Source organism: Apis florea, unplaced genomic scaffold (assembly GCF_048593485.1).
Source record: "Apis florea isolate Af1SG1 unplaced genomic scaffold, ASM4859348v1 contig_3158_pilon, whole genome shotgun sequence".
Classification (NCBI taxonomy): Eukaryota; Metazoa; Arthropoda; class Insecta; order Hymenoptera; family Apidae; genus Apis; species Apis florea.
In genome coordinates, this window is record NW_028256713.1 from 5,026,676 (window position 1) to 5,052,993 (window position 26,318).

The window sequence follows — 26,318 nt, forward strand, 5'->3', positions numbered from 1 at the left end:
GATTCTGGAAACGCTTGTCATTAAATTTTTCTTCTTTCTAATTTATAAAGTGAATGATTTTTTTATTTAAAAAAGAATAGACTTGGATTATAGTCTGATTTTTAAGTACAAAATTCGTATAATTTTCTTGTCACATGGATTAAAAGAGAAAAGTTCTCAATTCGTATTATCTATAAGAGGTTTTAATATTCAACGTAATTTCATGGTCTATGCAACGTGATCATCGTATAAACGAAGTGTGTCAGATCGATCAACGATCATTTTAATGCATCTTTAATGTATTTACAAAAATACATTTCAGGAATTCCTATTTCCTAATTTATCGTCCATATCAAAAATAAATACTATGTGATCATCGAGCACATTAGATACACTCTTGTGTTGCAGCTTTTTAATCGAATCCATCTTATTATCTTTTTTTCTTTTATTCATCTGTCTTCTCTCAACAATCGTTCGTTTCATTCTCTTCGTTGGATTTTAACATATTCGCGAAGAAACCATCTTGTCGTCGTGTCAGATCTATCGGTGATCCATCTTCGACGATCTTTCCATCGTGGAGCACGATTACTCGATCGCAATCGAGTAACGCGGACACACGATGCTGAAAAGTAAATAGATAAAGATGATTAATGAAAAATGATGTCATTATACCCGCATCTTTCTTTCACGGAGATAAGAAATTTTTGAGTGTCGAATTTACCGCGATAACGATCACTGTTTTGTTCTCGAAATCGGTTGAAATTGCTTTCAAGAGGCTCTTTTCCGTGGAGGCGTCGAGCGCACTGGTTGCTTCATCGAGGACGACGATCGAGGACTTCCGGAGTATCGCTCGCGCCATACAGAGCAGCTGCAATTGACCGGAAGAGAAATTCTCGCCTCCTTCTTTTACCTCGAAATCTGTTTTTTTTTTTTTTAAAAAAAGGACAAATTCTATTAAGAAATTATATATAGGATTTTTATTTTATTAAAAAAATTTGGAACAAAATGTAACAAGTTTGATGGATTAATAAAAATCATCCATTAAATTTTGTCTTATTATCAATATTTATCTGTTAAACAAATAAAAGAATTTGATATAAACAACAAAATGCATAATAAAAATATTAGAATTTGAATTGTTATGAATAATCGTATAATTTTTTCATACGAGTATAAACTTAAAAAGATGTTTCTAGAAATAATGAAATTAATTAATCGAATTGAAAGAATTCAATTAGAATTGAATTTATTATTACTTACTAAGACCTTCAGGATGTGAAGCTACAACATCTTTGATCTGTGCTACTTCCAACACGTTCCATAGTTCTCGATCTTCGTATTCCGATAGAGGATCCAAATTTTCTCTGGAAATCATTGGAATTTTATCATTGTTTTCAATCGATTTTTTTTCATAAACAATGATTACCTAATGGTTCCACTAAACATGATTACATCCTGAGGAATTACTGAAAGTCTCGAGCGAAGGATTTTCAAAGGAATTCGTCGGACGTCTATTCCATCGATTAATAAACGACCTTGAGTGATATCTAGCAATCGAAACAGCGCCATCACTGTGGAGGATTTTCCGCTTCCGGTTCTCCCGCAAATTCCAATCTGTATGTATACATATACACGTATCAAAATAGAATAGAATTTTCTTATTTTTTTTTTTTTTTTTTTTATGAATTCTTACTTTTTGACCGGCTGGAATCTTGAGAGAAAAATTCGAGATCACCGATTGATTTTGAGAAGCGTATCTCAGAGAAACATTTTCAAAAATAATTTCACCTTTGTTCGGCCAATTTTTAGATATATGAAAGCCTGGAAAATATTATATAAATCAAATAATTTATCATTTTTATCTTGTTTTTCAACTTAAAATTTATATTTCAGAGACAAGGTAGTACCATCTTGATAATTTTCCACAGGGGCATATCTGTAAGTGGAGATCCGAGCAACGCTACCAAAATATATCTCTGTCTCCGCGATAAATTTCACCACCCAATTTAAATAAATTGGCACCAGTAGGGTGTAATTAATCGCCAGTCCGACCAGAGCAGGAGTGATATGTGGATATAATTTAGCGGAAATTAACATTATAAATATCGCAGAGCTCACTATTATAGCACCTAGATAATCCTGAAAAGTGTTCATGGTGAAGATAGATCGGGCAGAATGGAAAACTTTTTGTAAAAAGTTTTAAAAATTCTCTTACCAGAACGATACCTAACCATCGACTGCTGGAATTTAGAAGGAGAAAAGCGTTTGTATTGATATCTAGACATTTTATAGCCTCCTCCATGAAGCGATTTTCTTGCTTCGAAGCTCTTATCGTTGCTAATCCGTAAAGTGTTTCGGAAAAGTGAGTAGTGATCGGCCATCTGGTACTGGAAATGAGTAATTGATGTTTTAAATCGGGAGAATTTAAATTAATTAAAAATAATTATTGAAACATTGGAAAGATTCGTAACAAATCTCATAGAAAATTTGATAAAAAATGTTTTAAAAAATTTGAAGAAATAATTGATTAAAAGATTGATCAAAGACAATCATACCTGCCGTCTAATCTTTGTAAATGTTTGGCACTACGTCTGTAAAATTTTTGAACCAGATAGTAAACTGTGCACACGGGTACAGCGAAAATAAGGAACCATGGTGAGATAATAACATTTACAATCATCGCTGAACCGCAGAGAAGAACGAAGAACATCAGTCGTTGGATCGACATGGATATTTTCTTTAATAAAAAATCGAAAGGTAAATTTACTGTCTTGTAGATCATTGATTATTTGATTTTTTTATTGAATATCAACCTTATCAATGACGCCTATATCGGTGCTAAATCTGTTTAAAATTTTTCCTACGGGATTGGAATCGAAAAATGACATTGGCACTCTTAGAAGTCTGGATACGGTTTCCTCGTGCAACTTTCTTCTTGCTCTTGCACCTGTCCATTGACCAGTTGCATTGCATATGATAGAAAATAATATAAAAATAATGGAAAGAATAATGTAAACTTTAAAATAGAAGACTGCCTGAAATAAATATGAAAGATATTTTATCTATTGCAATTTTTATTAATTCTAAATCATTAAAATGTATATAATTACATCATGATTTTCTTGAGTGAAATCTTCGTCTGTCCATTGGCTTAACCAGAAGTCGATGAAAACACGAAGAATCTGACAGAAAATCGCTATTGTTATGTAAATTAGACTTGGTATCCAACTTCCAGCCTTTATATAATCATAAAAGATTGTTCTAGTGATTGTTCTGCTATCTTTCTGGCACTGAAACTGTTCTTCTAATTGCTTTGTATCATAGTCTTCTAAAACAAAAAAAAAAAAAAAAAAAAAAAAGATAAAAAGGAATGAATTGTTGTGTTTTATTTTTTTCAACATTTCTTTTATACTTTTAAAATTATACTAACTTTCTTCAATGTCAATAGATTCTTTAGTTCCTTTTGATTCTATTGATAACAATCGTTTCACAGGAAAATGTTCATTTTCTTGATCATGACAAGTTCTAAGTGAAAAAATAAATGAATGGAGATATATTTATACATTTTATAATAAAAAAAAACAAATTTTTCATACTTTTTGACATTATATTGCATTTGTCTGTTAGAATTAGATGGTATCAATTTTCGTAGAACGCTTTTGTCTCTGTTCAATGTTATTTCATTAGGATGTGGACTAATTATTCTATAAATTAAATACATATCAATAAAAGAATCATTTTTTTTTCAAATTAATTAAGATTTGTATCTAACTTACCCACTAGAAAATATTTGCCTGAAAACATTGTTACGTTGTCCATTGTCAAAGGTATTATTTCTTTTCCTGAGAAAGAATTTATTTTCAAAAATTGATTAAAAACAAAATTAATAAAATTCTTTTTACATACCTGGGTACAATATATTGACTCTCAAGAATTGTCGGAGTGCTGTTTTGTCGTAGAACAGGAGGTGGCTGTCTTTCAGGTTGGAGACTGGTCGATCTAACAGCATGTCGGTGTGATTTGAATCGCTTTTTCTCGACACTCCATTCTTCTGTAGATACTGGAAGATCTGTCAAATCATGAGCCAAGTATCTCGATCCGGAAAGAGTAGTTCTTCGCATTCTTAGTGGTACGAATCCTGAGTTCTAACAAATCCAAAAAATTGAAAATAAATTGGAAAAATAAAATTACAAATAATTTTAATTAATACGATTATTAATCGTATGTACCACGTGAGCATCTTGATCAGTGATCCATGATTTTTCCCAGATTTATTCTTCGCATTGTTACCGATTCTGGATATCAATTTAATTAAAGACCATCTATCTTTTGTAGTTCTATGAACACGATATCCATCCTCTTCTTTCGTTTCTGTTTTCCTCCACTCGATTGCTAATTCTGGATCAAAATCCTCGATCGCTGATTTCGTTCCTATTGTTCGGATCCGACATCCATCCATGACGACAACCTTAATCGTGCCCATGATAATTTACTATCTATTTCAAAGATCTACTTATTGTGTTGCAGAGATTAACATACTTGATGAGCAATGGATAACAATTCCAATCGATGAGTAACCATGATCACAGTGCGCCCGCTTCTGAGTAATAGTTTTCGAATTCCTTGATCGAAGATCTGTTGTCCAACTTGATGATCTAGTGCAGATAATGGATCATCCTAGAAATATATATATTTTTTTAATTTTGAAGCAAATTTGTTCCTTTGATCTAATTAACTAACCATTATAATAATATCTGCATCGCTGTAAAACGCTCTGGCTATAGTCACTCTCTGTTTTTGGCCTCCACTTAAGTTTATCCCTTTTTCACCAATTCGCGTGAAATCATGGCCAGGAAGTATGTCGACGTCCGGTTGAAGAGCACAAGCCTTCAACACGTTTTTATATTTTTTCATTTTGTACGGCGATCCAAAAAGAATGTTGTCTCTCAAAGTTGCGTTTTGAAGCCAGGGTTTCTGTGCTACATATGCGACTTTGGAGTCTCTGTTTTATAATATTTCATTTTCAATTAATAACGATACAATTGTAGTGTTAAAATATATTTGTAAGTATTTTTTATTTTATATCAATGATTAAAAAGGAATTTAAATATTTTTTTAGGAGGAATTTTTAACTCACTTAGCCCATTCAATGGATCCTGCTGTCTTTTGGATTTCTCCCAACATTCCTAGCAGCAAAGAAGTTTTTCCACTTCCCGTTTTACCAACGATTAAAGTTAACTGACCTGAAAATTAGAGAAGTTAACATTTGTACAAATTTAAATGATTTATTAATCATTGCAATTGAGCTAAAATTACCACATGGAAAGCTAAGATCATCGATGGACAATAAACTTTCCTCTGTACCCCAGGAAAATTTGCAGCCTTTCATTGTAAGTACCGGCATTTCCGGATCTTTTTCAAAAACTGTATCTATAGAAGAATTTATGTTCAATTCGTAATCTTTCAAACCACACGATTGCCTATTCTCCTCATCTTCTTTGATGTTATCCAATGATCCAAATGTAGGAGTATTGAGCGTCTTCATTGTTTCCACCTGAAGAAACCATAAAATTTGATTTAAATGAAATTACATTCTTATTTTAAAGTATTTACAATGGATTCGTCGACGGAATTAGTTTGTGACGGTATACTCTCAGCAATTTCTGACTTTCTATCAACAAAATCGGGCAAGACATTGTCAATTTCTGGAAGTTCAAGAAATTCCTCCATTCTTTTCGTGGAAGTCTGAAAAATCTTTGAATAAGTATTAAGAAAAAATACAATAGAAATTTCTTTTATTATTAGAAATTTTGTTTACCATAGCGTTGATAATGATAGGGATCATCACTGGAAAGATGAGAAGAGGAACAGTCAGCTGTGAGAATAATGCTAAGCTTGCAAAAACCTTTCCTGCATCAAGAGTTTGATCTTCCAGCCAGAAGTAAGCGGCAAAAGTGAAAAGTGTCATCAGAACCGAAGAAGCATGGATGAGAAAGTCTATTAGGAAAGAATAATGTTTATTACATTTTATTACATTATTATATTTTTTTCAATTTTATCTATCTGTTCGAAAAATTAAGTTTACTAATAAGAGTCCAGTAGAAAGAGTCTTTGTCCAACATCTTCAGCTCATCGTCTCTCGTTTTCCTTATTTTTTCTTCAAAAATATTTTCCCAAGCTCTAAGTTTCACTAATTTCATTCCTTGGAAGATTTCATTGATTAAACGTAATCTAATATCACTGTTTTTCTAAAGATAAAAATATTGCAAAGATTTTTCAATTATTATTATTAAAAATTAAAAAGAAAAATTGGAAATATCAACCTACAGCAATCAATTTAGAATTTTCCGACATCTTTTTCCCAAGTATCAATTGTAAGGGTGTCACTATTAATATGCAACAAACTGCTCCAATGATTGCACTGATTCCCAATTTTGTGTAAAGAAGAAAAATAATAACAGTAATCTAAAAATAATATGTAGCTGTAGAAAATTATATAAAATAAAAATGTATTGTATTTATTTTTCCACCTTTAATGGAATGGCCCATGTATAATGTCCAATCCATAAAAAACTCATCACATTGTAGACATCTTCTGATATCAGATTAGTCAAAGTTCCAATGTCAGCTGATTGCTGGAGTTTATTCTGCTCTTTCTCCTTATCTGGCAAGTTATCTTCTTCGTCGATGCTCCAAGAGCACAAACGCAGAGCTTTATCGTATAACAGCGCCTGCAATTTTAATTTGACTATGGTGATGATTTTCGATGGTTTCTATTTTCGATTTTTGAGAGTACCTGAAGAGCAGTTTTCAAGCGAATTCCTTCAACGCAGAGAATATGAGTGGAAGCTTGGCTCAGAGTCCCTTGTAATAAAGAAAAGAATAATACCAATAAGCCCAAAAAATAGCCATTTTCTAAGATTTCTGGAAATGTCATGACAACCTAAAATATAGTATAAAATTTCTTTTTTTTTTTTATTTAATTTTACAAAAAGAAAAATTATCGCGTAGTATTAGATACAAATACCATAGAGTATTGAGAAGTTATTGTCGTATTTTGAGAGGCAGAAACATAGTTCAGGATTTTAGAAATAGATAATGGTCCCACAAGGGTTGCAGCATCTCCCAATAACTTTAACAACCCTCCAATGGCAAAGGGATGCCATATCTTCTTCCAAAAACATTTCCAAAGACATAATTTTTTGTTCCTTTCCTACAAAGAATACCAGAACACTCTAAATCGTCTAAATTCAGTAAAAATTCTTATTTATTCGTTGATGTTATATCGTCATGATTAGTTGAAAGTATACATTTTTAAATTAAAATTTATTAATAAAGTTTATTTTTCATTTTCCAGAATTACCCTATGTTTCTCGTATACTTTTTGAAATTTTCCAAATTGTTTCCTAGTACTCTCTTCCTCCGGAAGTTGACCAAGATCGTGAATGTCTAGATATCTATTGTATCCTTTGGACAGCAAAGCTATCATCCATTGAAAAGTGATTTTATTGAAAAATGGTGCCTTCGTGTGTTTATACACGGTTTTTCCTCGTATCTCTCGTTCGATCAAGTATCTTCTTCTCCTTCTTGTCTAGACAGGGTGAAAATCGTGATTATTCACCGAGTAAAATGTGGGCTATTTGTATGCTCCAGCCTGCTTGTTTTTACTGGGTCAAGGAGCCAATGTGCACACATGAAATATATTTAGAATAACGATAGAGTGTTCGTATTATCGAAAGATTACTTAATTGGACATACTCTTCACACAGCTATAATTTTCAATCTTATTGAGGAAAGGATTGATATATTATAGCATATAAGATGGAAATTTAATGATGGATAATTGTAATATTAAAAATTGAAGTGATTAGAAGAATTTTATTCTTCTGAGAGTGTAATTTACTTATATTTATTTATTTAATTTTGTCATTTTTTTATTTTATTTATATACTTTGTTTCTTTGTGCAGATATAATATAAAATAATGGATGATTATATTACCATAAATAGAATTGAGATGACTGATAATTTTATAGAAAACAGAGCTAAAGTGACTCGAAGGTAATTTTATACTGCAACAAGTGAAACTTTTCCATTTTGTTATTTCATCATTTTATTTTTCAGGAGATTAATTTAAGAAGTGTAATTCTTCATTTCGTCATTCTATATTTTATTAGAGAGGGAATTCGTTTCATGAAACGCTGATGACGTTTGTCTTTATGACATTGTAACAGTTATTAATTTTAAACTGATGACTATTCTTGGATGTTATAAAACATGTGCATCAAGCATCAAAATACACTTTCTACGAAGAATTTATTTGGTTTCCTAGAAACTAACCAGAGAATATCGATGGAACGGAGCTATATTTGCGATTTAGTTTGCAGTATCAAGGAAGAAAAGTTCTTTGTTACCATTCGATAAGCTCTTCTGCCTCTCCAGGTCACGATAATAAACATTATTGTTCAAACAAACTGAGTAAATGTAAAACAAATGTTTGCATTCGGCCGGGAGTAACTGGTTCTTCTCGATAAGGTTGCAATGTTATGTTGTTAATTCGCGATACTTACCATAAGAAGTAGTTGATTTAAATTAAGTATCTGATAGTCTAATCAAATTAAATTGAAATTAAAATGTATTTACGTATTAATTACATGTAACATTTCAGGAGATAACTACCTCGAATTAGCTTTAAAATTAAATCATTAATTAACTTACTATAAGATACAACGTGTAAGAATCCAAAATAGCAAAGAGACCGCAGAAAATAGCAGTGATCGCTGTGGTTGTGTATCGAACGTGTAAAATGGATAGACCATATCTGGAAATTTTCAGAAATTTGTTTCATGTTATTAGAAAGTTATTAACAATAATAGAAAAAAAACTTTTCAAGCATGAAATCTACCTATAAAGATACGTGAATTTCCATGCTCGTGATAAACCAATCGCGGCGAAAATTCCAGTAGTGTAAGCAACGCCAAGACCATCCTTGACTTCGGTGTTTCGATGCAGGATCCAGCAGTAAAGGATAGCTACTATCGTAATGATCGAAGAGCAAGAAATCCATGTTAGAAAAGACTCGCATAATTCCAAGAAAAGTACCGCTAACACCGTCATACATAACAACGTTCTAGTTGTGTGAAATGGAAGAAGTTTTCTGCATTCTCTAAGTTAAAAAGGAAGAATATTAAAAACATGGATTCTTTATAAAATATCAGTGGAGGTTTCAATTTCATCACTTTTTACGTGACGATAATAAGAGAGATTATTTTTAATAGACATGTAATTCATAGTTATTATCCTCTCGACTAATCTACGATCTTTTATATATATATTTAGATCCAATCGATCGATCTTCGACAAACCTTCAATTACGGAAATTATCCCTTGTTACAACAAAGAAATAAACAAATCCAACATCCTTTATGAAAATGATCTAAATTAACTCAAGTGCCAATATAATATCAACCAACTATTATCAGGTAATTATAACCTTGGACGAATGGCAGTCCAATTATTTTTACATAATCTTTTAGAAATTGATCGGTTTACTTATAAACACGTCTAATAAATTACTCTCTTAAACTTGTTTTTCAGCTTCCGCCCTTTCGAATTTTCGCTTGTTTTCTTAGAATTTTAAGAAAATATTTTCCGGATTGAACAATTTCTTAAGAAGAACTGGTCAAATTTAAGGGGATTACGAGAAATCTTTATTGACTTTCCAGCGAAGGAGAAAGAAAATAATCGAGCAGCCATCTGATTTAATTTTATTAAGATTCTTCGAACGCGCAACGTGACGCAAATCGGGAAAATGTGTATATGTGTATGATCACCCTTCATGAACACATGTTATAAATTATTCTGGTAATTAATTCAAGCCTTTTAGTTATGCATTATATTTATTCATGCATATTTAATTCATGCATCTTATTACTCTACGCGATTAACAACAATATTTATATTTTCATTTGTGATTATGACTTGAATTTTTATTTTGCTTTCCTATTTTTTTTTCTATTTTTTTTAATATGCTTTTTTGATAGTATTTATGACTGTACATAGAATAGGACTCAAAATTTTAATTCATATTTGATTTTGTTAAGTTATTTAGCTTTAATAATGAGTCAAGATATTCTTCAAATCTTTTGTTTGGAAAGTAAATCATTAATAATGCTTTAAGTATAGTAATAAATGAAAAATATTTCCAGATCTTTGTATGTCTATGATATTTTTTATTTGTAGAACGAGGAAGAAACAAAAGAAACGAGTTTGGTATAGAAAATAGATAAAAGTTTTGTAGATCCAGCCTTGTTTCCAGGAATGGAAAAGTGTTACAGACGTTTGACATAGGTAAATAATCAATAAAATTTCCAAAGAGAATATTACTCATTTTCTGGTTAAATAATTAATTCGTTTTAAATTTTTTTTACAGATCTCTTCTTATTGAAGATTTTTAATTACAATCAATCATCACTTAAGAAATAAATTGTAATATAATTCCACATAAAAAGGGTCAAATGAAGGCGAAGAAATTAACAGGCTTGAGAAATTTTTATCACATTAATTGAAACGAATTGTTCGAATGGAACATAGTAGTCCCATATGAATCATGGGACATCCCAAATGTGAAACGTTTCGTTTAATTGAAGGTTGCTTCAATTGGTGTTAGCTGAACTCGAAGTTCTAGCCTCTTAAATACAAATTAAACATTCATCGCACGTTTTCCTCAAATCAACAGTATGCATTGTGACAAGCAAAGCAAATATCATTATTATTACGAATAGCCAAATCTTATCGTTTTAAAACTAATTTTCGAGAATATGGTATCAATATTTCGATATATATACTATTATCAAGTAATATCAGATTGTTAAATAATGTACAAATTTTTCATCAAATTTGTGTCAAATAAAAAGATTACTTTTTCTTGATTCAACGATGTTTTTCGCCTTTTTCTACCTATCCTAATACTTTTATAAATTTTTTTATTTAAAATATTGATATACATAAAATATTTTACGATATTTCTCAACATTTCTAAACATCAAAGAATTGTTCGTGTGTGTTTTTTTTATAAACTGTCGATAAAATATATCTTGTCCATTACTTAAAATATAAATCGAAAAATTTTGGGGATCAGAGCCATCTCGCGTTTGGATTCTCGAAGCTTCGACTCTTTACTAGCAAAGCAGGATATGCAAGGAGGTATTCGTGACGTCACAGATAAGGAGAGCAACATTGTGCGAGAAGGATAGAAAAGATGTGCCACTAACTTTGGTTATATGGCTCCTAATACTACCCACCATTTTCGAAAACGTAATGTTGAAAATTAATTAATTACTCGTTTTCCACTAAAAATTTCCACACTTTCAAGCTTGCATCTTGAAATTAAAACTTCATATAAGTTTCTCATGTTAATTTTAACACGAAATTTTTAATAAATTAATTATTTTATTTATTTTGTAAAACTATATATATATATATTACGATTATATTATATTACATTATATATATATATATGTATGTATGTATATATAATACGACGTAATATATAATATATATTCAAATATTCAAGAAAACAGATATTATTTTAGAAAGTTACTTTCGAAAACATATCTTATCACGTACACAACTCCTAATTATATTATATCGATCGTGATAAATCTCTCTATTTATCGAAGATCTATCGTAGAAATTGAAATCTCGATTGAATTTTTATTTTTTCTCTTCTGAACTTACTTCTGTTCTTTACTGTATTTATACTTCAGAACGATGAACAACGCAGTAAGAATCGCGATCGTCGAAATCCAGATGTTGACGAGTTCCACGAGGCATTCTTCGATGGTCTCCTTCTCGGTGAACCGGATGCTCGTACCGTTTTCCGTTTTCCAGGACCACACGACACGTCTCGTGGGTAAAATCCGCAGAAATTTGTATCTCGTGCAGAAATCCATTTCCAACAAAATTCTGTGAATCTTTTATCATTTATCTAAAAATATCAATTTCCTTTAACTTTTCGACAATTTTCTACGGATCTTATAATCTTGAAAATCAATTTTCTTTCGACTGTCTACTTTCTTAGTCTTTTTTAGACACTAATAAGAAATTATTTATGATTAATGCAATCAATCAATGTATCTTTGTAAAATTTCTGATAGATGCTCCTTTTGCATTTGATGATGATTGTGCATGTTACATTGAAAGCATGACTAGTTTTTATATATATATATAAACGATAAGTGTGCAATTCATGTTCGCGTATCTTCTTTGATGGCAGATGTATGATTATTAATTTGACATTCTTTTTTAAGAAACAGGTTAATACAACTTTTATGTAACAACTTTTATGTCTGTTGATTTCTCTTTTGGATATTTGCAAATAAATAATTCTATCTTCAATGAAAGATGCATTATATTTTGCAATTGACGAGAATAATGTATTCCATTATTTTCATCCGTAACGATAAATTGTTTTGCAGGAAGCACGATCTAATTTTCGGTCAAAAAATACTAGTATTTTGACTGTGTGCTTTACGTACACAAAAAAATATCGTATGCACAAATAGTTTTCGAATATGTTTGATAAAAATATGTTCGAATCGAACGTGAAATCGACTTAAATTTATGTTTTCACACGTGCTTTTGTGGCAAATGAAAGAATTGGCAAAAATTGTGGACTTTGTTTTTATCGTAAAACGATTTAAATAAAAAAAAAAAACAAAAAAAAAAGGATGAATGGATATCATGGAAAAAATTCAAATAATCATTCAAATAAAATTTTTATTTTATTTATTGTCTCTTTTCTTCAGTTTCTTCAGCATTTGTTGATCTAATCTCTTCTAATTTCTCTATTATATACGTTATATTTTTTATTTTTCATTATCACTCGAAATAATCGCACACTTACTTATTCATCTTTTTCTTTTCAGTTTCAAATCAACCCACTTTTTTATTTTATTTGAACTAATTTTTTCTATTCATCATATTCGTTAAACAAATTCGCCGACACAAAGGAGATTTGAACAGAATCCCATCTCAACAAAGAGAGATTAGAAATGAAAAGAAATTAGAATTTCACAGCCGTAATGAAAAAAGAGGATGAATTGAATAGCGTTTAACAGTGGCCTCACGAAAAAGGCTCACCCTTTAACGGTTTAAATTAATACTTCGAGCTTCCGTGGCGCGTTTCGTACAACGACAAATCCGCGCAAAGTGTCCATTAATCTCAAGGCGACATAGATGAAAGGCTCGTAGCCATCGGTATCATTCGCGTGACAAAACAAAAATATAAATATCGATCGTTCCTCTAATTCAATGATCGTGGAACGCACATGTCGTCGGTCTGCTTTTTGCGTAAAGAAAGGAAAAAAAAAAGAAAAAGAAAAAAAATATGCTACGTAAATTAAATAGATTCGCGTTAACATGGTAATATGCTCTTATCGGGTTAGCTCGTTGAATAAACGATTAATTAAAATTCACGGATGCCAGTCAACGATACGCTAACTTTTTAAGTAACAACACTTACGTGCTCCCAGTTGGAATTCCTCGACGCGGCTCGTTACCATAATTTATACGGTGGCTCTATTGCCATCGCGTTTCTGTTATGTCACAGATGATTTATTCGCCGTTTCCTCGTGAGACAGTTTGCTTCTGAACTTGCAACTTCACTTTTTTCGTCTCTCGATTCACGAGTTCGTTTCTTTAAAATTCTCGATGTTGCAGTTTTAACTTGTAGACACTCGTATTATGTCGATGATGCTTTTAATGAAGCGCTGAGGGATTCATTTTGAGGTTGAATTTTTGTCGAATCGACTTTTATATTGAAGTAATTGAAGACTAAGATAAGTAAGTGTTGTTGATAAATTTTCTGATAGAAACTTCTTTATAGTAGCTTTCTTTTTTATGTAGTATGGAAAAATTAAATATTAATAAATAACATTATATAACTCAATTATTTATTAATATTTAATTTTTCCATACTACGTAAAAAAGACATATATATATATATATATGATAAATACACATGTGTTATTAATAAATAATTTCGATTAATTAAAAACTATCTCGTCTTCGGCTTAAGAGTGTATAAAGTATAATGATAAGTAATATGTTATCCACTGAATAATTGACATCTTTTTTGTTTACAGATACGAATAGATGATTTATAAGAGAATGATATTTTTTCGTTTCATTTGTTAATGTAGATTATGAGAAAAGTATTAAAAAATGTTCGTCCCAAAGTTATTATATGAAATAATATTGAATTAAATAATAATTTTTTTGCCCAAAAGAACCAATATGAATTTTACGTAAAAATTATTTATGCAATAAATTAAATAGAATCGAAGTTTATAATTTTCTATGCATATTATTACATTTAATGCAAGAACAGAAATATCAATAAGGAAAATAATTGATTGATATTTAAATAATATTAAATCTTAATTCTGATGCACGTTAGAAACAAGATTCTTCCAATAAATTTTTTTTCAAAATGAATGAAATTATATTTATATTTTATATTTATATTTTAATATGTTACTCCTTGATTAAGTTTGTATACATCGTTTCGTATTCATTTTCTAAAATAGAAACGCTATTGCATAAAGTACATTTGTAATAAAAGTGTTTGCTTGAATTTTAATGATCGTGTTTAAATATTAAAGAATTAGTCATTTATTGTAAATATTAAACTCTAAAAAAATTCCATATCATTTAAACGGCCGTTCTCTTAAATAATTAAAGAAGTATCATCGACTTAAAAAATTTTACAACTGAGAATAACGAAGGAAAAGAACAAAGAAGAAAAGAAAAGACTTTCCAAATATATCTAAAAATACTTTGCAAATTTAAACACTACAAAAGAAAAAGAAATCTAAAAAATCGGGTTTAGAAAAGAATTAGAAAAAAGATTTAAAAAGAAGCGTTATTTTCGTTTGAAACGCGATTATTCGTAAATGACGATAAAAGAAAAATCTTTCAAATCTTTCGAATATCTGATATGTACAAATTGTAGAACTGTGTAAGCGTAAAGAAAGAAGATAAATGCAAAAATCTCAAGCGTGTTTCAAAAGGGATTAAAAGATACACCTTCACTCGAAACGCGATTATTCATCGGATACTCGACTTCTGAAGGGTTCAGGAACCACTTGTCGGTTTCGAATCGGTATTCTTGGTCACGCACGTGCGCGGCCATCGCTTTTAGAGAGAAACATGCGTGCTCTCCGGTTGATGGTTCGCGGCTTACTGACAGATCAGAGAGCCGAATGTCGAACACGAGCGAATCGTAATTCCATGTACACGATGAGTCACTGGTGAAAAAAAGATTTGGGCCCTGCTGGCAGCAAACTCTTCTTTCACCGGAAACGCAAGCTCACCCGTCCTAGAAAAGCGGATTCCTTTGGACTGCCGTCTTGGCATCTCATTGTCAGCCTCTTTTTCCATCTCGTGACACGTCGCGTGGAATTTAACTACGGCGAAACTGTTGAAGAAGTTGAAGAGCAAAGTTGACAATTGAATATAAGTTGCAAAGACGTGATCCATTTTTGAAAATAGTAACTCGTTTTATATTTTCCGTTTATTTAAAATAAGGTGAGTTTATGTATTCTTTTTTTTTTTTTTTTTTTCAAAAAGAATTAAGATAAGATCGAGTATCGCAATTTCTATATAGATTCTATATATAGATTCCTGTTTCATATATATTTAAAAACTTATATATATATATATATATATATAATAAATAAAATTGAATTTTAATTAAATCTAATTTCTAATACACGCATATTATTTTTATATGTTTTAATATATTTTATATATTTTCATTTGATAGAATGATATTTATTAGAAATGATAAAATTAATTTATTAGATATCGAAGCTATTTCTTCGACTCGTAAATCTTGTACTACTATAGACAAGGAGAGCAAATAGTGGAAGAAGGACAGAAACAGGATAAAAATATGGGAATCAGCGCCATCTTCAGAGTGCCGCAAATGAAACTAAATAAATAAGGAGAGAAAATAGTTGGAAAAGGATAGAGATAGAACAAGAATCGATCATTAGCGCCATCTGTCGAATGCAAAAAACATTACTTTAATTAAAGATAGGATAAGGTAGAATAAGAATTGAAGACTAGCGCCATCTCTCATCCGAATACGAAAAATGTGTTTCTTAAAGTATTAAAGAGATGGCGCCAACAGTCAATTTTAAGAAATATGAGATTCAGCGCCATCTTAAGAGTGCCGCAAATGAAACTAAATAGATAAGGAGAGAAAATAGTTGGAAAAGGATAGAGATAGAACAAGAATCGATCATTAGCGCCATCTGTCGAATGCAAAAAACATTACTTTAATTAAAGATAGGATAAGGTAGAATAAGAATTGAAGACTAGCGCCATCTCTCATCCGAATACGAAAAATATGTTTCTTAAAGTATTAAAGAGATGGCGCCAACAGTCAATTTTAAGAAATATGAGATTCAGCGCCATCTTAAGAGTGCCGCAAATGAAACTAAATAGATAAGGAGAACATATACTAAGAGAAGGATAGAGATAGAATAAGAATTGATCAGCGCCATCTCTTATCTAAATACCAAAAATATTTCTAAATGTATTCGAGAGATGGCGCTAAGAGTACCTTTTCAATCTATTTCTATCTTTTTTTACGTGCGTTCCATTTCTCTTTTAAAATTGCTGCTATATCTTAATTTTTAAATATTGAAAAAAAAAAAAAAAAAATAGATACTCATTCAAAATCACGATCTTTAATAATTTGCATTTGTTCTTCTTAATATTTTTATAATTATTTAAATTTTCTTTTTTATTTTTAAAAAATGTAGCAATTCGAGGATGGAAATAATGGAGATGGAAGACACTCGTTTATTTGAAAAATATTTAATAATAAACATTGACAATATACAGAGAAAATACGCCATAAGAAGTCGCTATGGGAGTAATAAGAACCTAACAACTGGTCCAGACTTACAAAATATCATCAAATCAGACAATGATAAAGGTGTTCCGAACGACACCCCGTGTACTCCTATCAGTATTTTGCAACTAAAGTTTCGAGTTGATCGTATCCTTGTTCTCTCGATTCTTTTTTTTTTTTTTTTTCTTTTTGTATTCTTTAACCTGACGTTTTTTTTTCGTTATATTTAATTCTTATTTATTTACTTTTTATTTATTTACTTATTTATTTATTTATTTATTTTTTTTTTTTACTTTTTTGCTTTCTTTTCCTGCAGATTCATCGCATATACTTCTCGAATTTTTTCCATCGCGTGTAAATTGTGTTTTTTTGCGCGGATGTTTGAGTATATTCGTGATTCTCAACTTTCCTGCGTTTTCTCGGCGCAAAACTCTCTTACGCCTACGTTAGCATATTATTTCTTCTTTAATTCTTTTCCTCAGACTCGTTGGATCCGCAACGAGGAACCGATGGCTGTTCGCACGCGTCCCCCGTTGCGAATCCGTTTACACTGCGAGAGAAGCGAAAAACAGGTGGCATTTAGCAGTTTTTTTTTTTTTTTTTTTTTTTTTTTTTATCTTACCATGTTCTCTATCTCGTAATTAATTTCCGTTTTTTTCTTTTTTTCCGTTTTTACATGTACCATTCTTCACATTTTCTCCTCCTTCTTTTCCCTCGTTTATCGAAACGTTATTACTAATCACCCTCCAATTTTTGTATTATCATTTCGACCATCGAATCGCGCGCCCAATTTCTCACTTTCTTCCCTTTTTTTCTTTACGTCCAATGGATCCAAAAACTTATTTCTAATTCTTCGCGCCGATTCGACGAGGGCTCATCAAAATCATCATCACACGGCTCATTCAACACACCGGTTCTCTCCGCTAATATCACCCACGCACTCTCTCTAAATTATAGACTTATTATCGTTAATAACGCCCTAATGTCATGGAACATCCCTTATTTATATGTTAATCTTCATCCCCTTTTCTCTCCTTTTCCTCGCTTGTCCATCTTTCTTTCTCTCTCTCTCTCTCTCTCTCTCTCACTCTCTCACTCTCTCTCTCTCTCTATTTGCCTCGCGATAATTCGAAAAAAAGAAGATGGCCGCGTGTCGCGCTCGAAATCCTCCTCGGTCGCTTGCCGCGTGGTATTATTCGGTAATAATGGTGCGCCCAATTGTCTCGTTCAAATTAATCAAGAATATTCCTTCTCTCCTCCCTTTCGGAGAAAGAGGAGAGGAATCATCACCGAGTAAAGTAAAAGAGAGGGGAGGGAAAAATGTGCGTTCGCCACGGGCGCAACATTTTCTCTATTTGAGATACGAGAGGATTAGGAGCGGAACGGGGCCACGTTACGCCTAGGATATGTTGCTCGTAAAGATGTGTCGTTTACGTAAAGTCATTGTTAGTTATCTAGATTCACCTCTTTAAAAATCCCGTCTCTCTCTCTCTCTCTCACTGCATTCTTTTAATTAATTAATTAATTAAGAGTAGAATCAATATTATTTATATTATTTTTATGTATAATCGGTGCGTATCGATCGTATTGGATTTATTTTACAATGCGATTTTCCACATTACCCGCTACCTTTACTCGACAACGTACGCGGTTGAGAAAGAAATAATAGGAGTAATACGTGATAAACGAAAAAAGGGGACACGACGTTGATTATTTAGACGATTTAAATTGGAATTTCTCCATCCATCTCGCTTCGCTTTTTTAGCCTTCGTTACGAATTTTGATTATCGATCGAATTTTTGTTACGCGGGAGAAACACGTAGGAAAGTGATCGACGATCGAATCGTGCGTGTTTCGCGTGATTATATAATTATTACGTGGATTACTTTTTTTTGTACAATTCGCAAGGAGAAAGGATTCTGCTAAAGTCGCGAAGCACTTCCTTTTTTTTTTCTTTCCTCTTTTTTCACGAATATATATAAATATATATATATAAATATATATATATTTATAATAAATTAGCATCTCTCTAGTATGAAGTATGAAGAAGAGTATTTTGGTATCCGTGTTTCTATCTTCGAGATTCGAATTCTCGATTTTCTTTCTAAGAGAAACTTTGGAAAACAGACACTATTTCTAATCTATTCTTGGCTACCTCTAATTTCCTTATTTTCTTTTGTACAGCAATTCATTTATATATTCTTCGATCTACTTATATCCCCTTTAACCTCCGGATAAATACACAAGATATTCCGTGACACGTGAACTAGAAGATCCAAAAAAGAGTTTAATCTCAATGAACGGAAGCGATAAAAGCGAGCGTTTCTTTAAAGATCGTCATAACTATATTTACATCATCATACTTTCGAGTTTCCTCAAAGAAACTCGTAATAATCGATAATTTAAATTACGACATATGTTTCTCGTTGCGTACAATATTCCTCTAAAAATCGTATCACGAATTTTTCGAATCGCTTCCGCCCGTTGAATTCGAATCCCCACGTTCAACAATCCATACACGTTCACGTTCATCAAGGAATATCTGCAAACAGACCTTGGGCAACGTAAATTAACGTAAAACTAAGATTATCGAATCAAGTTTCTTTTACAATTTACACGATTCATCGATCACTCGTACGCGTTACCAATATTTGTAAGAATATTTCTTTCTTTTTTTTTTTTTTATCCATGATCTCGTCGATGAAATTTATATTCTCAAGCATAAAAAAAAGGAGGGGGGGAGGGTGGAGGGAATAAAAATGAAAAATAACTCGATGTCGACGATTATTTGCGGATCCATCGAGGATAATATACGTAAATATGTACGATAGGCCTGCGTACGCAATCGGAGAACACGCTTCAAACAAAAGTTCGGAACAAGAGGAGGAAATATGGGGGGGGGAGGCGGGGGCGGGAGAGGAGTTGTGCACTCGTGACGAAGAATAAGACGCGGAGACGCGCGGGTCTCGCCTATTTTTTGAGCTTGACTTACGCTAGCCACTAGTTGTAATAGCCTACCGATAAAGGTAATCGATTACGAGTAAGTATAAATTGTAATTACAGTGTACAATATACACGGATAATAGATCCTTGCTTCCTCGCTTTCCGTTTCCTCTGAGCGCGGCGTTCCTCTGCGAACGAATCACTAATCTTTCCTAATAACGATATCGATCATCAATCGTGTATCATTCTCGACACACGCATAATAATATCAGGTTCTCACTCAGGGAGCCTTGTGTATGTTTGTGGACGCGCGTGTGTGTGTATGAAAAATGAACTCGTTCGAAGAGGAACGTTTGTCGCGCAACAAAGACAAGAAGTTCGAAGAGAAAAAAAAGAAAAATGGAATTCTCCCCTCGTCACGTTGAGGAACGTTTCTCGCGCGAGAATTCTTCTCCTTTCGATCTTCCGTTCTCTCACTCGCTCTTCCCGGGGATATCATTTTCGAATATTTTCATTTCTGTACTTCACTAGCATATCTTGTGTTTTTTCTTTTTTTTTTTTTTTTTTTTTTCCCCTCCTCATCGTCCTTCTGTTATCCCTCCCCGCCGTTTCATTATCTCGTTATTATTTGTATTACAGCTTCTCCTTTAAAATCTACTCGCTCGTTTTATAATTTATAACGTTACAAGAATCAATGAGTATGCTCTGAGTTGTTCGGTTTAGCTCCTTAAATTATTGAAAAAGGAAAAAAAAAAAAAAAAACGGGAACGGGATCCCGTTTCCAATCCTTTCTTTTTTTTTTTTTTTGTGCTCGACGAAATCGATTACAAGAGTCGATTCCCTAATCGTATATATAATAGTTATAATAATATTATTTACATGTACTGGCGCACGCACACGCAAAATTGAAAAATCAGGATATACGATTTTGTCGCATAGCGGCCATTCATGGTTCCCGGTTGGTGAACCATAGAAAACTAATTCTATGGCCGGTTTGCCTCTTTTTTTCCCTAGCCTAGTGACCTATCCTAACGATAGATTTAGAGTAGTAAAAAGTAGTAATCCAGCGACAGTAACTAATTCCTGTCGCGCTATCTACGTAGAAAAAAAAATAATAATAATAATAAAGAATATTAAAGAAGATTAGAAGGAGTAAAATTTAAAAAAAAAGAAAAAAAAGAAAAAAAAGAAAAGAACATATTTGTCATATTTGGCTATTTCACACGATCCTTTGTGTTATATTCTATTTTTTTTTTTTTCCTTTCCCCCCTTTTCGTATAACCGTCGCGTGTGTCTTTCACTTTTGTTTGTTTCTCGCGTTTTGTGTCTCTCTTTTCCTTTTCTCATCTGCGTTCCTTTCCCATTTCTTCCTTTCATTCTCAACTTCATTCACTCGTGGCCACTCGCATTCCTCCTCACTTACACTCCACGTTGAGTCACGCAACACGACTTACCTATTATATATTTATTTATATTTATATATATATATATATTTATTTATGTATATATTTATTACGATAAATCTCCACTTAACTAGAACTTTTTTTTGTTTTAACAGGGATTATCACTCACTCGGCTCAATGTGCGTACCATTTCCCTTTCGCGTTTCATTTTTTTTTTCGTTTTTTTTTTTTTTTTTTTTTTTTACAAAATACTCTGCCTTAGAGTATTTTGGATTGATGTGTGTCTGTGTTTGTGTGTGAGTCTCTCTCTCTCTCTCTCTCTCTCTCTTTTCTCTCACTTTTTCTCTCGTTTCCATCTCTTCCACTTTCTCTCATTTGTTTTCATGATTATGTTTAAAGAAAAAAAAAAAAAAAAAAAAAAAAGAACAAAACAAATACAGCTAATTTCTCTTGGATCGATCGAAAAGCGGATTAGACAGCGAATTATATTATATTATCAGATTCAGACGTGATCGAGAACGCGGTGGAAACTCGAGGAACTTGAAGACAAATATAATGAAAATATAATGTATATGCGTGTAAGTGAGTTTATACGAGTGTAAAATATATATCTTCGGTGGAGTAGGTGTTAATTATTAGGTGACAAACAATATTTGAAATATCACAAGTTCAGAGTATCCTGCGGGAGGCTCTTTTAAAGATTGTTTCGAAGGATCAGTCTATTAATTTCAACGTTCTCGATCACTCGACTTATCCCGAGCCTCGTTACAATTTCTTTGCATCTAATTTTTGAATGTTTTCCAACATTTTGTCGCACATCTTTGACGAGAATATGTTGCTCGCGTGCAGACGACACTTCGAGGAATTGGAACTTCGCTCCCTCTCTATCAATCGATGTTAATCGATAAAACAATTTCGCGAGTAGAATGATAATTCCAGATTACGGATGAAATTACGTAGAAAAATATTCGAAATCGTTATTTATAATTATACAACTATAGATAAAGAACTTACAAAGAAAAAATTAACTTCTATTCCAATTCCTCCACCAAAAAGTAGCTAGAAAATAAGAGAGCGTAGAAACCTCGATCGACAAGCTCCGTTATCCTCCGAAAAAATTACCATTCCTTAAGTAAGATAATAATAATGATTATAAGAAAAAAAGACAGAACAAAAGAATATCTAAAAAAAAAAAAAAAAAAAAAGAAAATGCTGCCACGTTCCATCTTTCCCATCGGAATCGGAGCATCGACGAAGCTTTGAGTATTCAGAAAAAAAAAAAAAAGCTGCGTTACATTGACGTAATCTCGATTAGGAACCGGTAGAGACTGATTTGACTAGATCCTGTTTCCCAGAATCTTGCTTTCTCAGAGTTCGTCCAAAGGATTCTCTCTCCCCTCCGCCATATTAACTATATTCTACTCTCTATAGTCTCTATAGCCGCGAATCTACGCACACACACGCGCGCCCACAAGCGCAACATAGACACACACACATTATATTTGGCATAGAAACCCTACCGGTCACGCGTAACTGCTTCGTCGCTCTCTCTCTCTCTCTCCCTCTCTCTCTCCTCCTTAACCTTTCCCTCGGCTAACTACCTAAGAAGGGTCTCGCGTATCCTCGCTGATCACCGAGCAATGTCGACTGACGTTTGTCACCGGAAGTCGCGTTCACCTCGCCGACACGAAGCGAAGAGTTCCTTTCCGGCAGCCATTAGCGCGAGTTTCCCTCCTTTCGTCTTATCATCGCGTGTTCCACGATCGGTGTGTTCCCCGATTTTCTTAATTAGAAAAGATCGCCGCGAGAATCCTTCGCTTCGATTCCAATTTATTTGATTAAAAAAGAAAGAAAAAACGATTCCTCTGTAATATAGAGACAAAGGGGAAAAGGAGAGAGAGAAAAAAAAAAAAGAAACGGAATAAAAAAGAAAAATATGAGAGAAGCAAATCGATCGATCGCTCTTGCTTCTTTGATTCAAAATTCTCTCTCTCTGTGTTGAATTGAATTCTCTCGCGTCGCGTGCATTCCGCTTCCCCAACCACGAAATCAATTATGAATTATGTACAAAATTCCTTGTGTGTGTATGCGTGTCCAACATTTCCCTTCTTCCTTCTCTTTCGGATTTCGCGTGAAATTATCGTACAATAATGATGAGTAACGTGTAATGCGATTAAAATTACCCCCGTTTTCATTTCGTGATAAAAATCCTTGCCCGGAACGCGTTTTAAAAGTCTTCCCCCAACGATTATAGAAACGTGCACGAGCAACGAATTGCATAATTACAATTGATTTCTAGAGAGATCAATTATCTATATATCTATCTACTTATATATATATATATATATATTTATATATGTATATACACAAATATATATACACGTACACCGGCAATATTCGACACATTCCCCCCCTCTGTCGTCGTTCAACTATCGTATAAGTCGAAATGGCTGCCGGGTCCGAACTCGTATATACGAATGGATAAATTTAACGACGCGATGCCTTTACACGGTTCCCTCACGTGAATTTCGACTAAACAACTCTAGAATGTTTCGAAAGAATGTTCCTCGTAACTATAAACTCTTACAACTCTGATCCAGCATCACGTTTACCATTTTTTTTTTTTTTTCCCCCCTCTTTTTTTAAAACGATCGATTCGAACCTGTTCCAATGTTTAGCATGTTTCGAGCGAAACTCAATTTAAACCGGTTCCTCTTTGTCTGCTAATTCAGTTTACCAATTTCCCCCGTCTCTACCATCCCTCTCTTCTCTACGCCGATTATCGATCAGGGTTCGAAAGTTCGACGACGCTTCGGCGGTGGACCTTTGTCGTCTGGTCGACCGTTTCGCAACCCTAATCGAGGAGTAACTTTACATCTAAATTCAAAACCGTTCCATCATCTTTCGTTCTTATCTTTAACCTTTGCCCTTTTTCTCTATCAGTCGTCTATCTATTCGATTACTCTCATCCGCAATAATTCGCCAATATTTCTTCTCTTCCTCTCGAAGATCCTGGAACCGTGCGCGGCCTATGTCCATTTCCTTCTTCCAATTTTTCATTGTTTCTGAATGGTATCTTCGCGATAGTCGACTTGGTAACTTGGTGACTTCGTTGGAACTTCGTCCAACGGTGGCCGGATGTTTCTTTTAGGAAAATTTTGCTTCTCGTCGATGAAAGTCGACGATCTCGTATCGGTGCTAAGAAGAAGGCTAGCGTCAGCATGCGCGGAGGATCCAGGCATCGCTTCGTGGGGTGATCGATGGCGGATGACGATGATGATTGTGTCGATTTCTGTTTGTTCTGGTCATATTCAACTGAGTACAACGACGGTGTATTTGGAAGGCTCGCGCTTCGATATTTGACCATCTTTAATATGGCGTGAACCTGTTGTAACCGCCCCTGTACACGGTCGCCTGTGAAAAAAGTTGATTGCTCGATTAGCCGAAGTTAGAAATTCAAATTCGATTTATTAACTTAAAACGCGGCATGTCCACGAAGCATCGTGTTGGAGAGACGCGTATGCCACCAAAATCGCGCTTCAAGTATATATATGTATACAGTCTCGTGCAATGGGCAAAGTGAGATCAAGGCACTCGTGCATGAAACGTCTTCGATGCTTGTTTCGTGGATGGAATCGAAGCATAGGCGTCTGACGCAACGTCTCGTGGACTGAAGAATTTCTTGAAAAGTGAACTTCGAAATCTCGACAATTGTTTACAACTTTGATTTGACAAAGCTACTCGAAAGGAACAATTGAATTAATTTCTACTTCGTATCATTTAAGGGGAGTTGTGGAACTTTGATATCGAAGTTCTTCTTCTTGTAAATTGTCGATCATTAAGTTTACATTCTGAGTGTGAAAAGTACAGTTGTAACCGATTATTTGTAACTTATCAATTCAAAAGTTGAAGAGAAGTAAAGTGTGTAGAATCGTTTTCCTTTGAGAAATTAAAATTGCATTTACCCCGTATCCGGCTACTGGTCCAATACCGTGTCCAAGATAGGGATCAGCGTATTCACGCCCATAACTGTAACATTAATGCGGAAGCGTGTTAAACATCCGCCTTATCACTTATTCAACGTGTTCACGTTTATGAATAATGCAAAGTCGATAAGGTGTTAAACAAAATTAAACAAATAAAAGGATTATACAAACTTAGGATTTGTCTAAGGATTTTCAGTGGAACTATCAGGTTTTTTGACAGGAGTTTCATCATCGGGACGATGACTTTCGAGGTGTCTGCGACTCCTAAGAGCTCGGCCACGACGACGGGTCCGACCGGAAGGAACGGACTCCTCATACACTTCTTTTTCAGACGGTCTGAAGTTGGATTCAAACAACATGATCATAGGACATTTACACATTTATTAATTATATTCTTCATCCCTTACGGTCCAATATGAATTATTTTGCAACGGGAAAAAGTTTACCTCGAATTTATTTATAACCCAAGATAAAAATATCCGAAAGAACGAAGAAATTTCAAATTTCACGTTACAATACAATCCCAAATATCGATACGATCTTCAAATATTTTATATGCCGCGTGTATCATCAATCTCGTTCGAAACCTAACCTCTCCATCGATCGGTTGCGCTTTGAAAATTGCGCCCGAAAGGAAAGAGGAGAAAAAGAACTAGAATCGTAGAGCGTAAGGAAGACCGTAAGGGAAAGAAAGGAGAGATGAAGAGACGGGAAAGAGTGAGAGCCCGAGGGATAACGGCAGAGAAGGTACGTATGAAGGGAGTATAGTGGTGTGCTTACCCCGCGACTGCGGCATATCCTGCGACCGGTTGTGCCGCAGCTGCAGCTGCGCTGTATGCGCGCGCAGCCACTGCCGTGTAGGTCGCTGCAGCTGCGTAGGTGGCCTGCTGCGCCGTCGAGAGGGGCGTCTTCAGCAATGGTGACGCTGCAGCTGCTGCTGCCGCGGCCTGAAACAGGAACCATGACCCGCCATGCAAGGCTCAAGCAAGCTCCAAGACAGAGACCAGACAGGAATTTCCTTCTAGCGGAGAAACGGTACTAACGCGTCCTTTTTCTCGCTATACGTAAACATCCTTGCACG

General features: G+C 33.5%; 2 protein-coding genes and 1 long non-coding RNA gene across 16 annotated transcripts in view; 1 reads left to right on the forward strand and 2 right to left on the reverse strand.

The window, feature by feature from the left end:
* Positions 1-25: 25 nt before the first annotated feature.
* Sur (Sulfonylurea receptor) lies at positions 26-15,200 on the reverse strand. Its single transcript, XM_086909520.1, is given in 33 exon segments — positions 26-601; positions 701-897; positions 1,240-1,343; positions 1,406-1,608; positions 1,610-1,800; positions 1,887-2,118; positions 2,195-2,366; positions 2,535-2,716; positions 2,793-3,014; positions 3,090-3,307; positions 3,410-3,504; positions 3,576-3,683; positions 3,756-3,821; positions 3,886-4,124; positions 4,209-4,246; positions 4,249-4,447; positions 4,519-4,656; positions 4,720-4,981; positions 5,117-5,222; positions 5,296-5,533; positions 5,593-5,724; positions 5,798-5,976; positions 6,065-6,227; positions 6,307-6,444; positions 6,510-6,710; positions 6,776-6,922; positions 7,007-7,192; positions 7,343-7,570; positions 8,697-8,799; positions 8,884-9,144; positions 11,718-11,967; positions 13,504-13,750; positions 15,069-15,200. Coding segments are annotated over 31 exon segments (5,322 nt in total). The 5' UTR covers positions 11,933-11,967; positions 13,504-13,750; positions 15,069-15,200; the 3' UTR covers positions 26-442.
* On the forward strand, positions 2,626-10,914 carry LOC105736925 (uncharacterized). 2 transcript variants are annotated; one of them, XR_015292402.1, is made up of 8 exons: positions 2,626-2,736; positions 5,099-5,369; positions 7,948-8,039; positions 8,103-9,201; positions 9,318-9,460; positions 9,576-9,842; positions 10,221-10,328; positions 10,411-10,914. It is a non-coding gene; the product is annotated as an uncharacterized LOC105736925 (long non-coding RNA). The 2 variants fall into 2 exon arrangements; XR_015292403.1 differs by lacking the exon at positions 2,626-2,736 and having other exon boundaries at positions 5,184-5,369; positions 8,103-9,195.
* Positions 15,201-16,852: 1,652 nt separating the features above from the next.
* The window catches only part of LOC100868187 (RNA-binding Fox protein 1), a 305,806-nt gene continuing 296,340 nt past the window's right edge, over positions 16,853-26,318 (reverse strand). For all 13 annotated transcript variants that reach the window (XM_012493722.3, XM_086909539.1, XM_086909540.1 and 10 more), the window contains 3 exons: positions 26,018-26,184; positions 25,217-25,280; positions 16,853-24,665 (listed from right to left, as the gene is read on the reverse strand). In XM_012493722.3, coding sequence (XP_012349176.3) covers positions 24,621-24,665; positions 25,217-25,280; positions 26,018-26,184 — 276 coding nt within the window. In that variant the 3' untranslated portion in view covers positions 16,853-24,620. The remainder of the gene's footprint in view (positions 24,666-25,216; positions 25,281-26,017; positions 26,185-26,318) is intronic.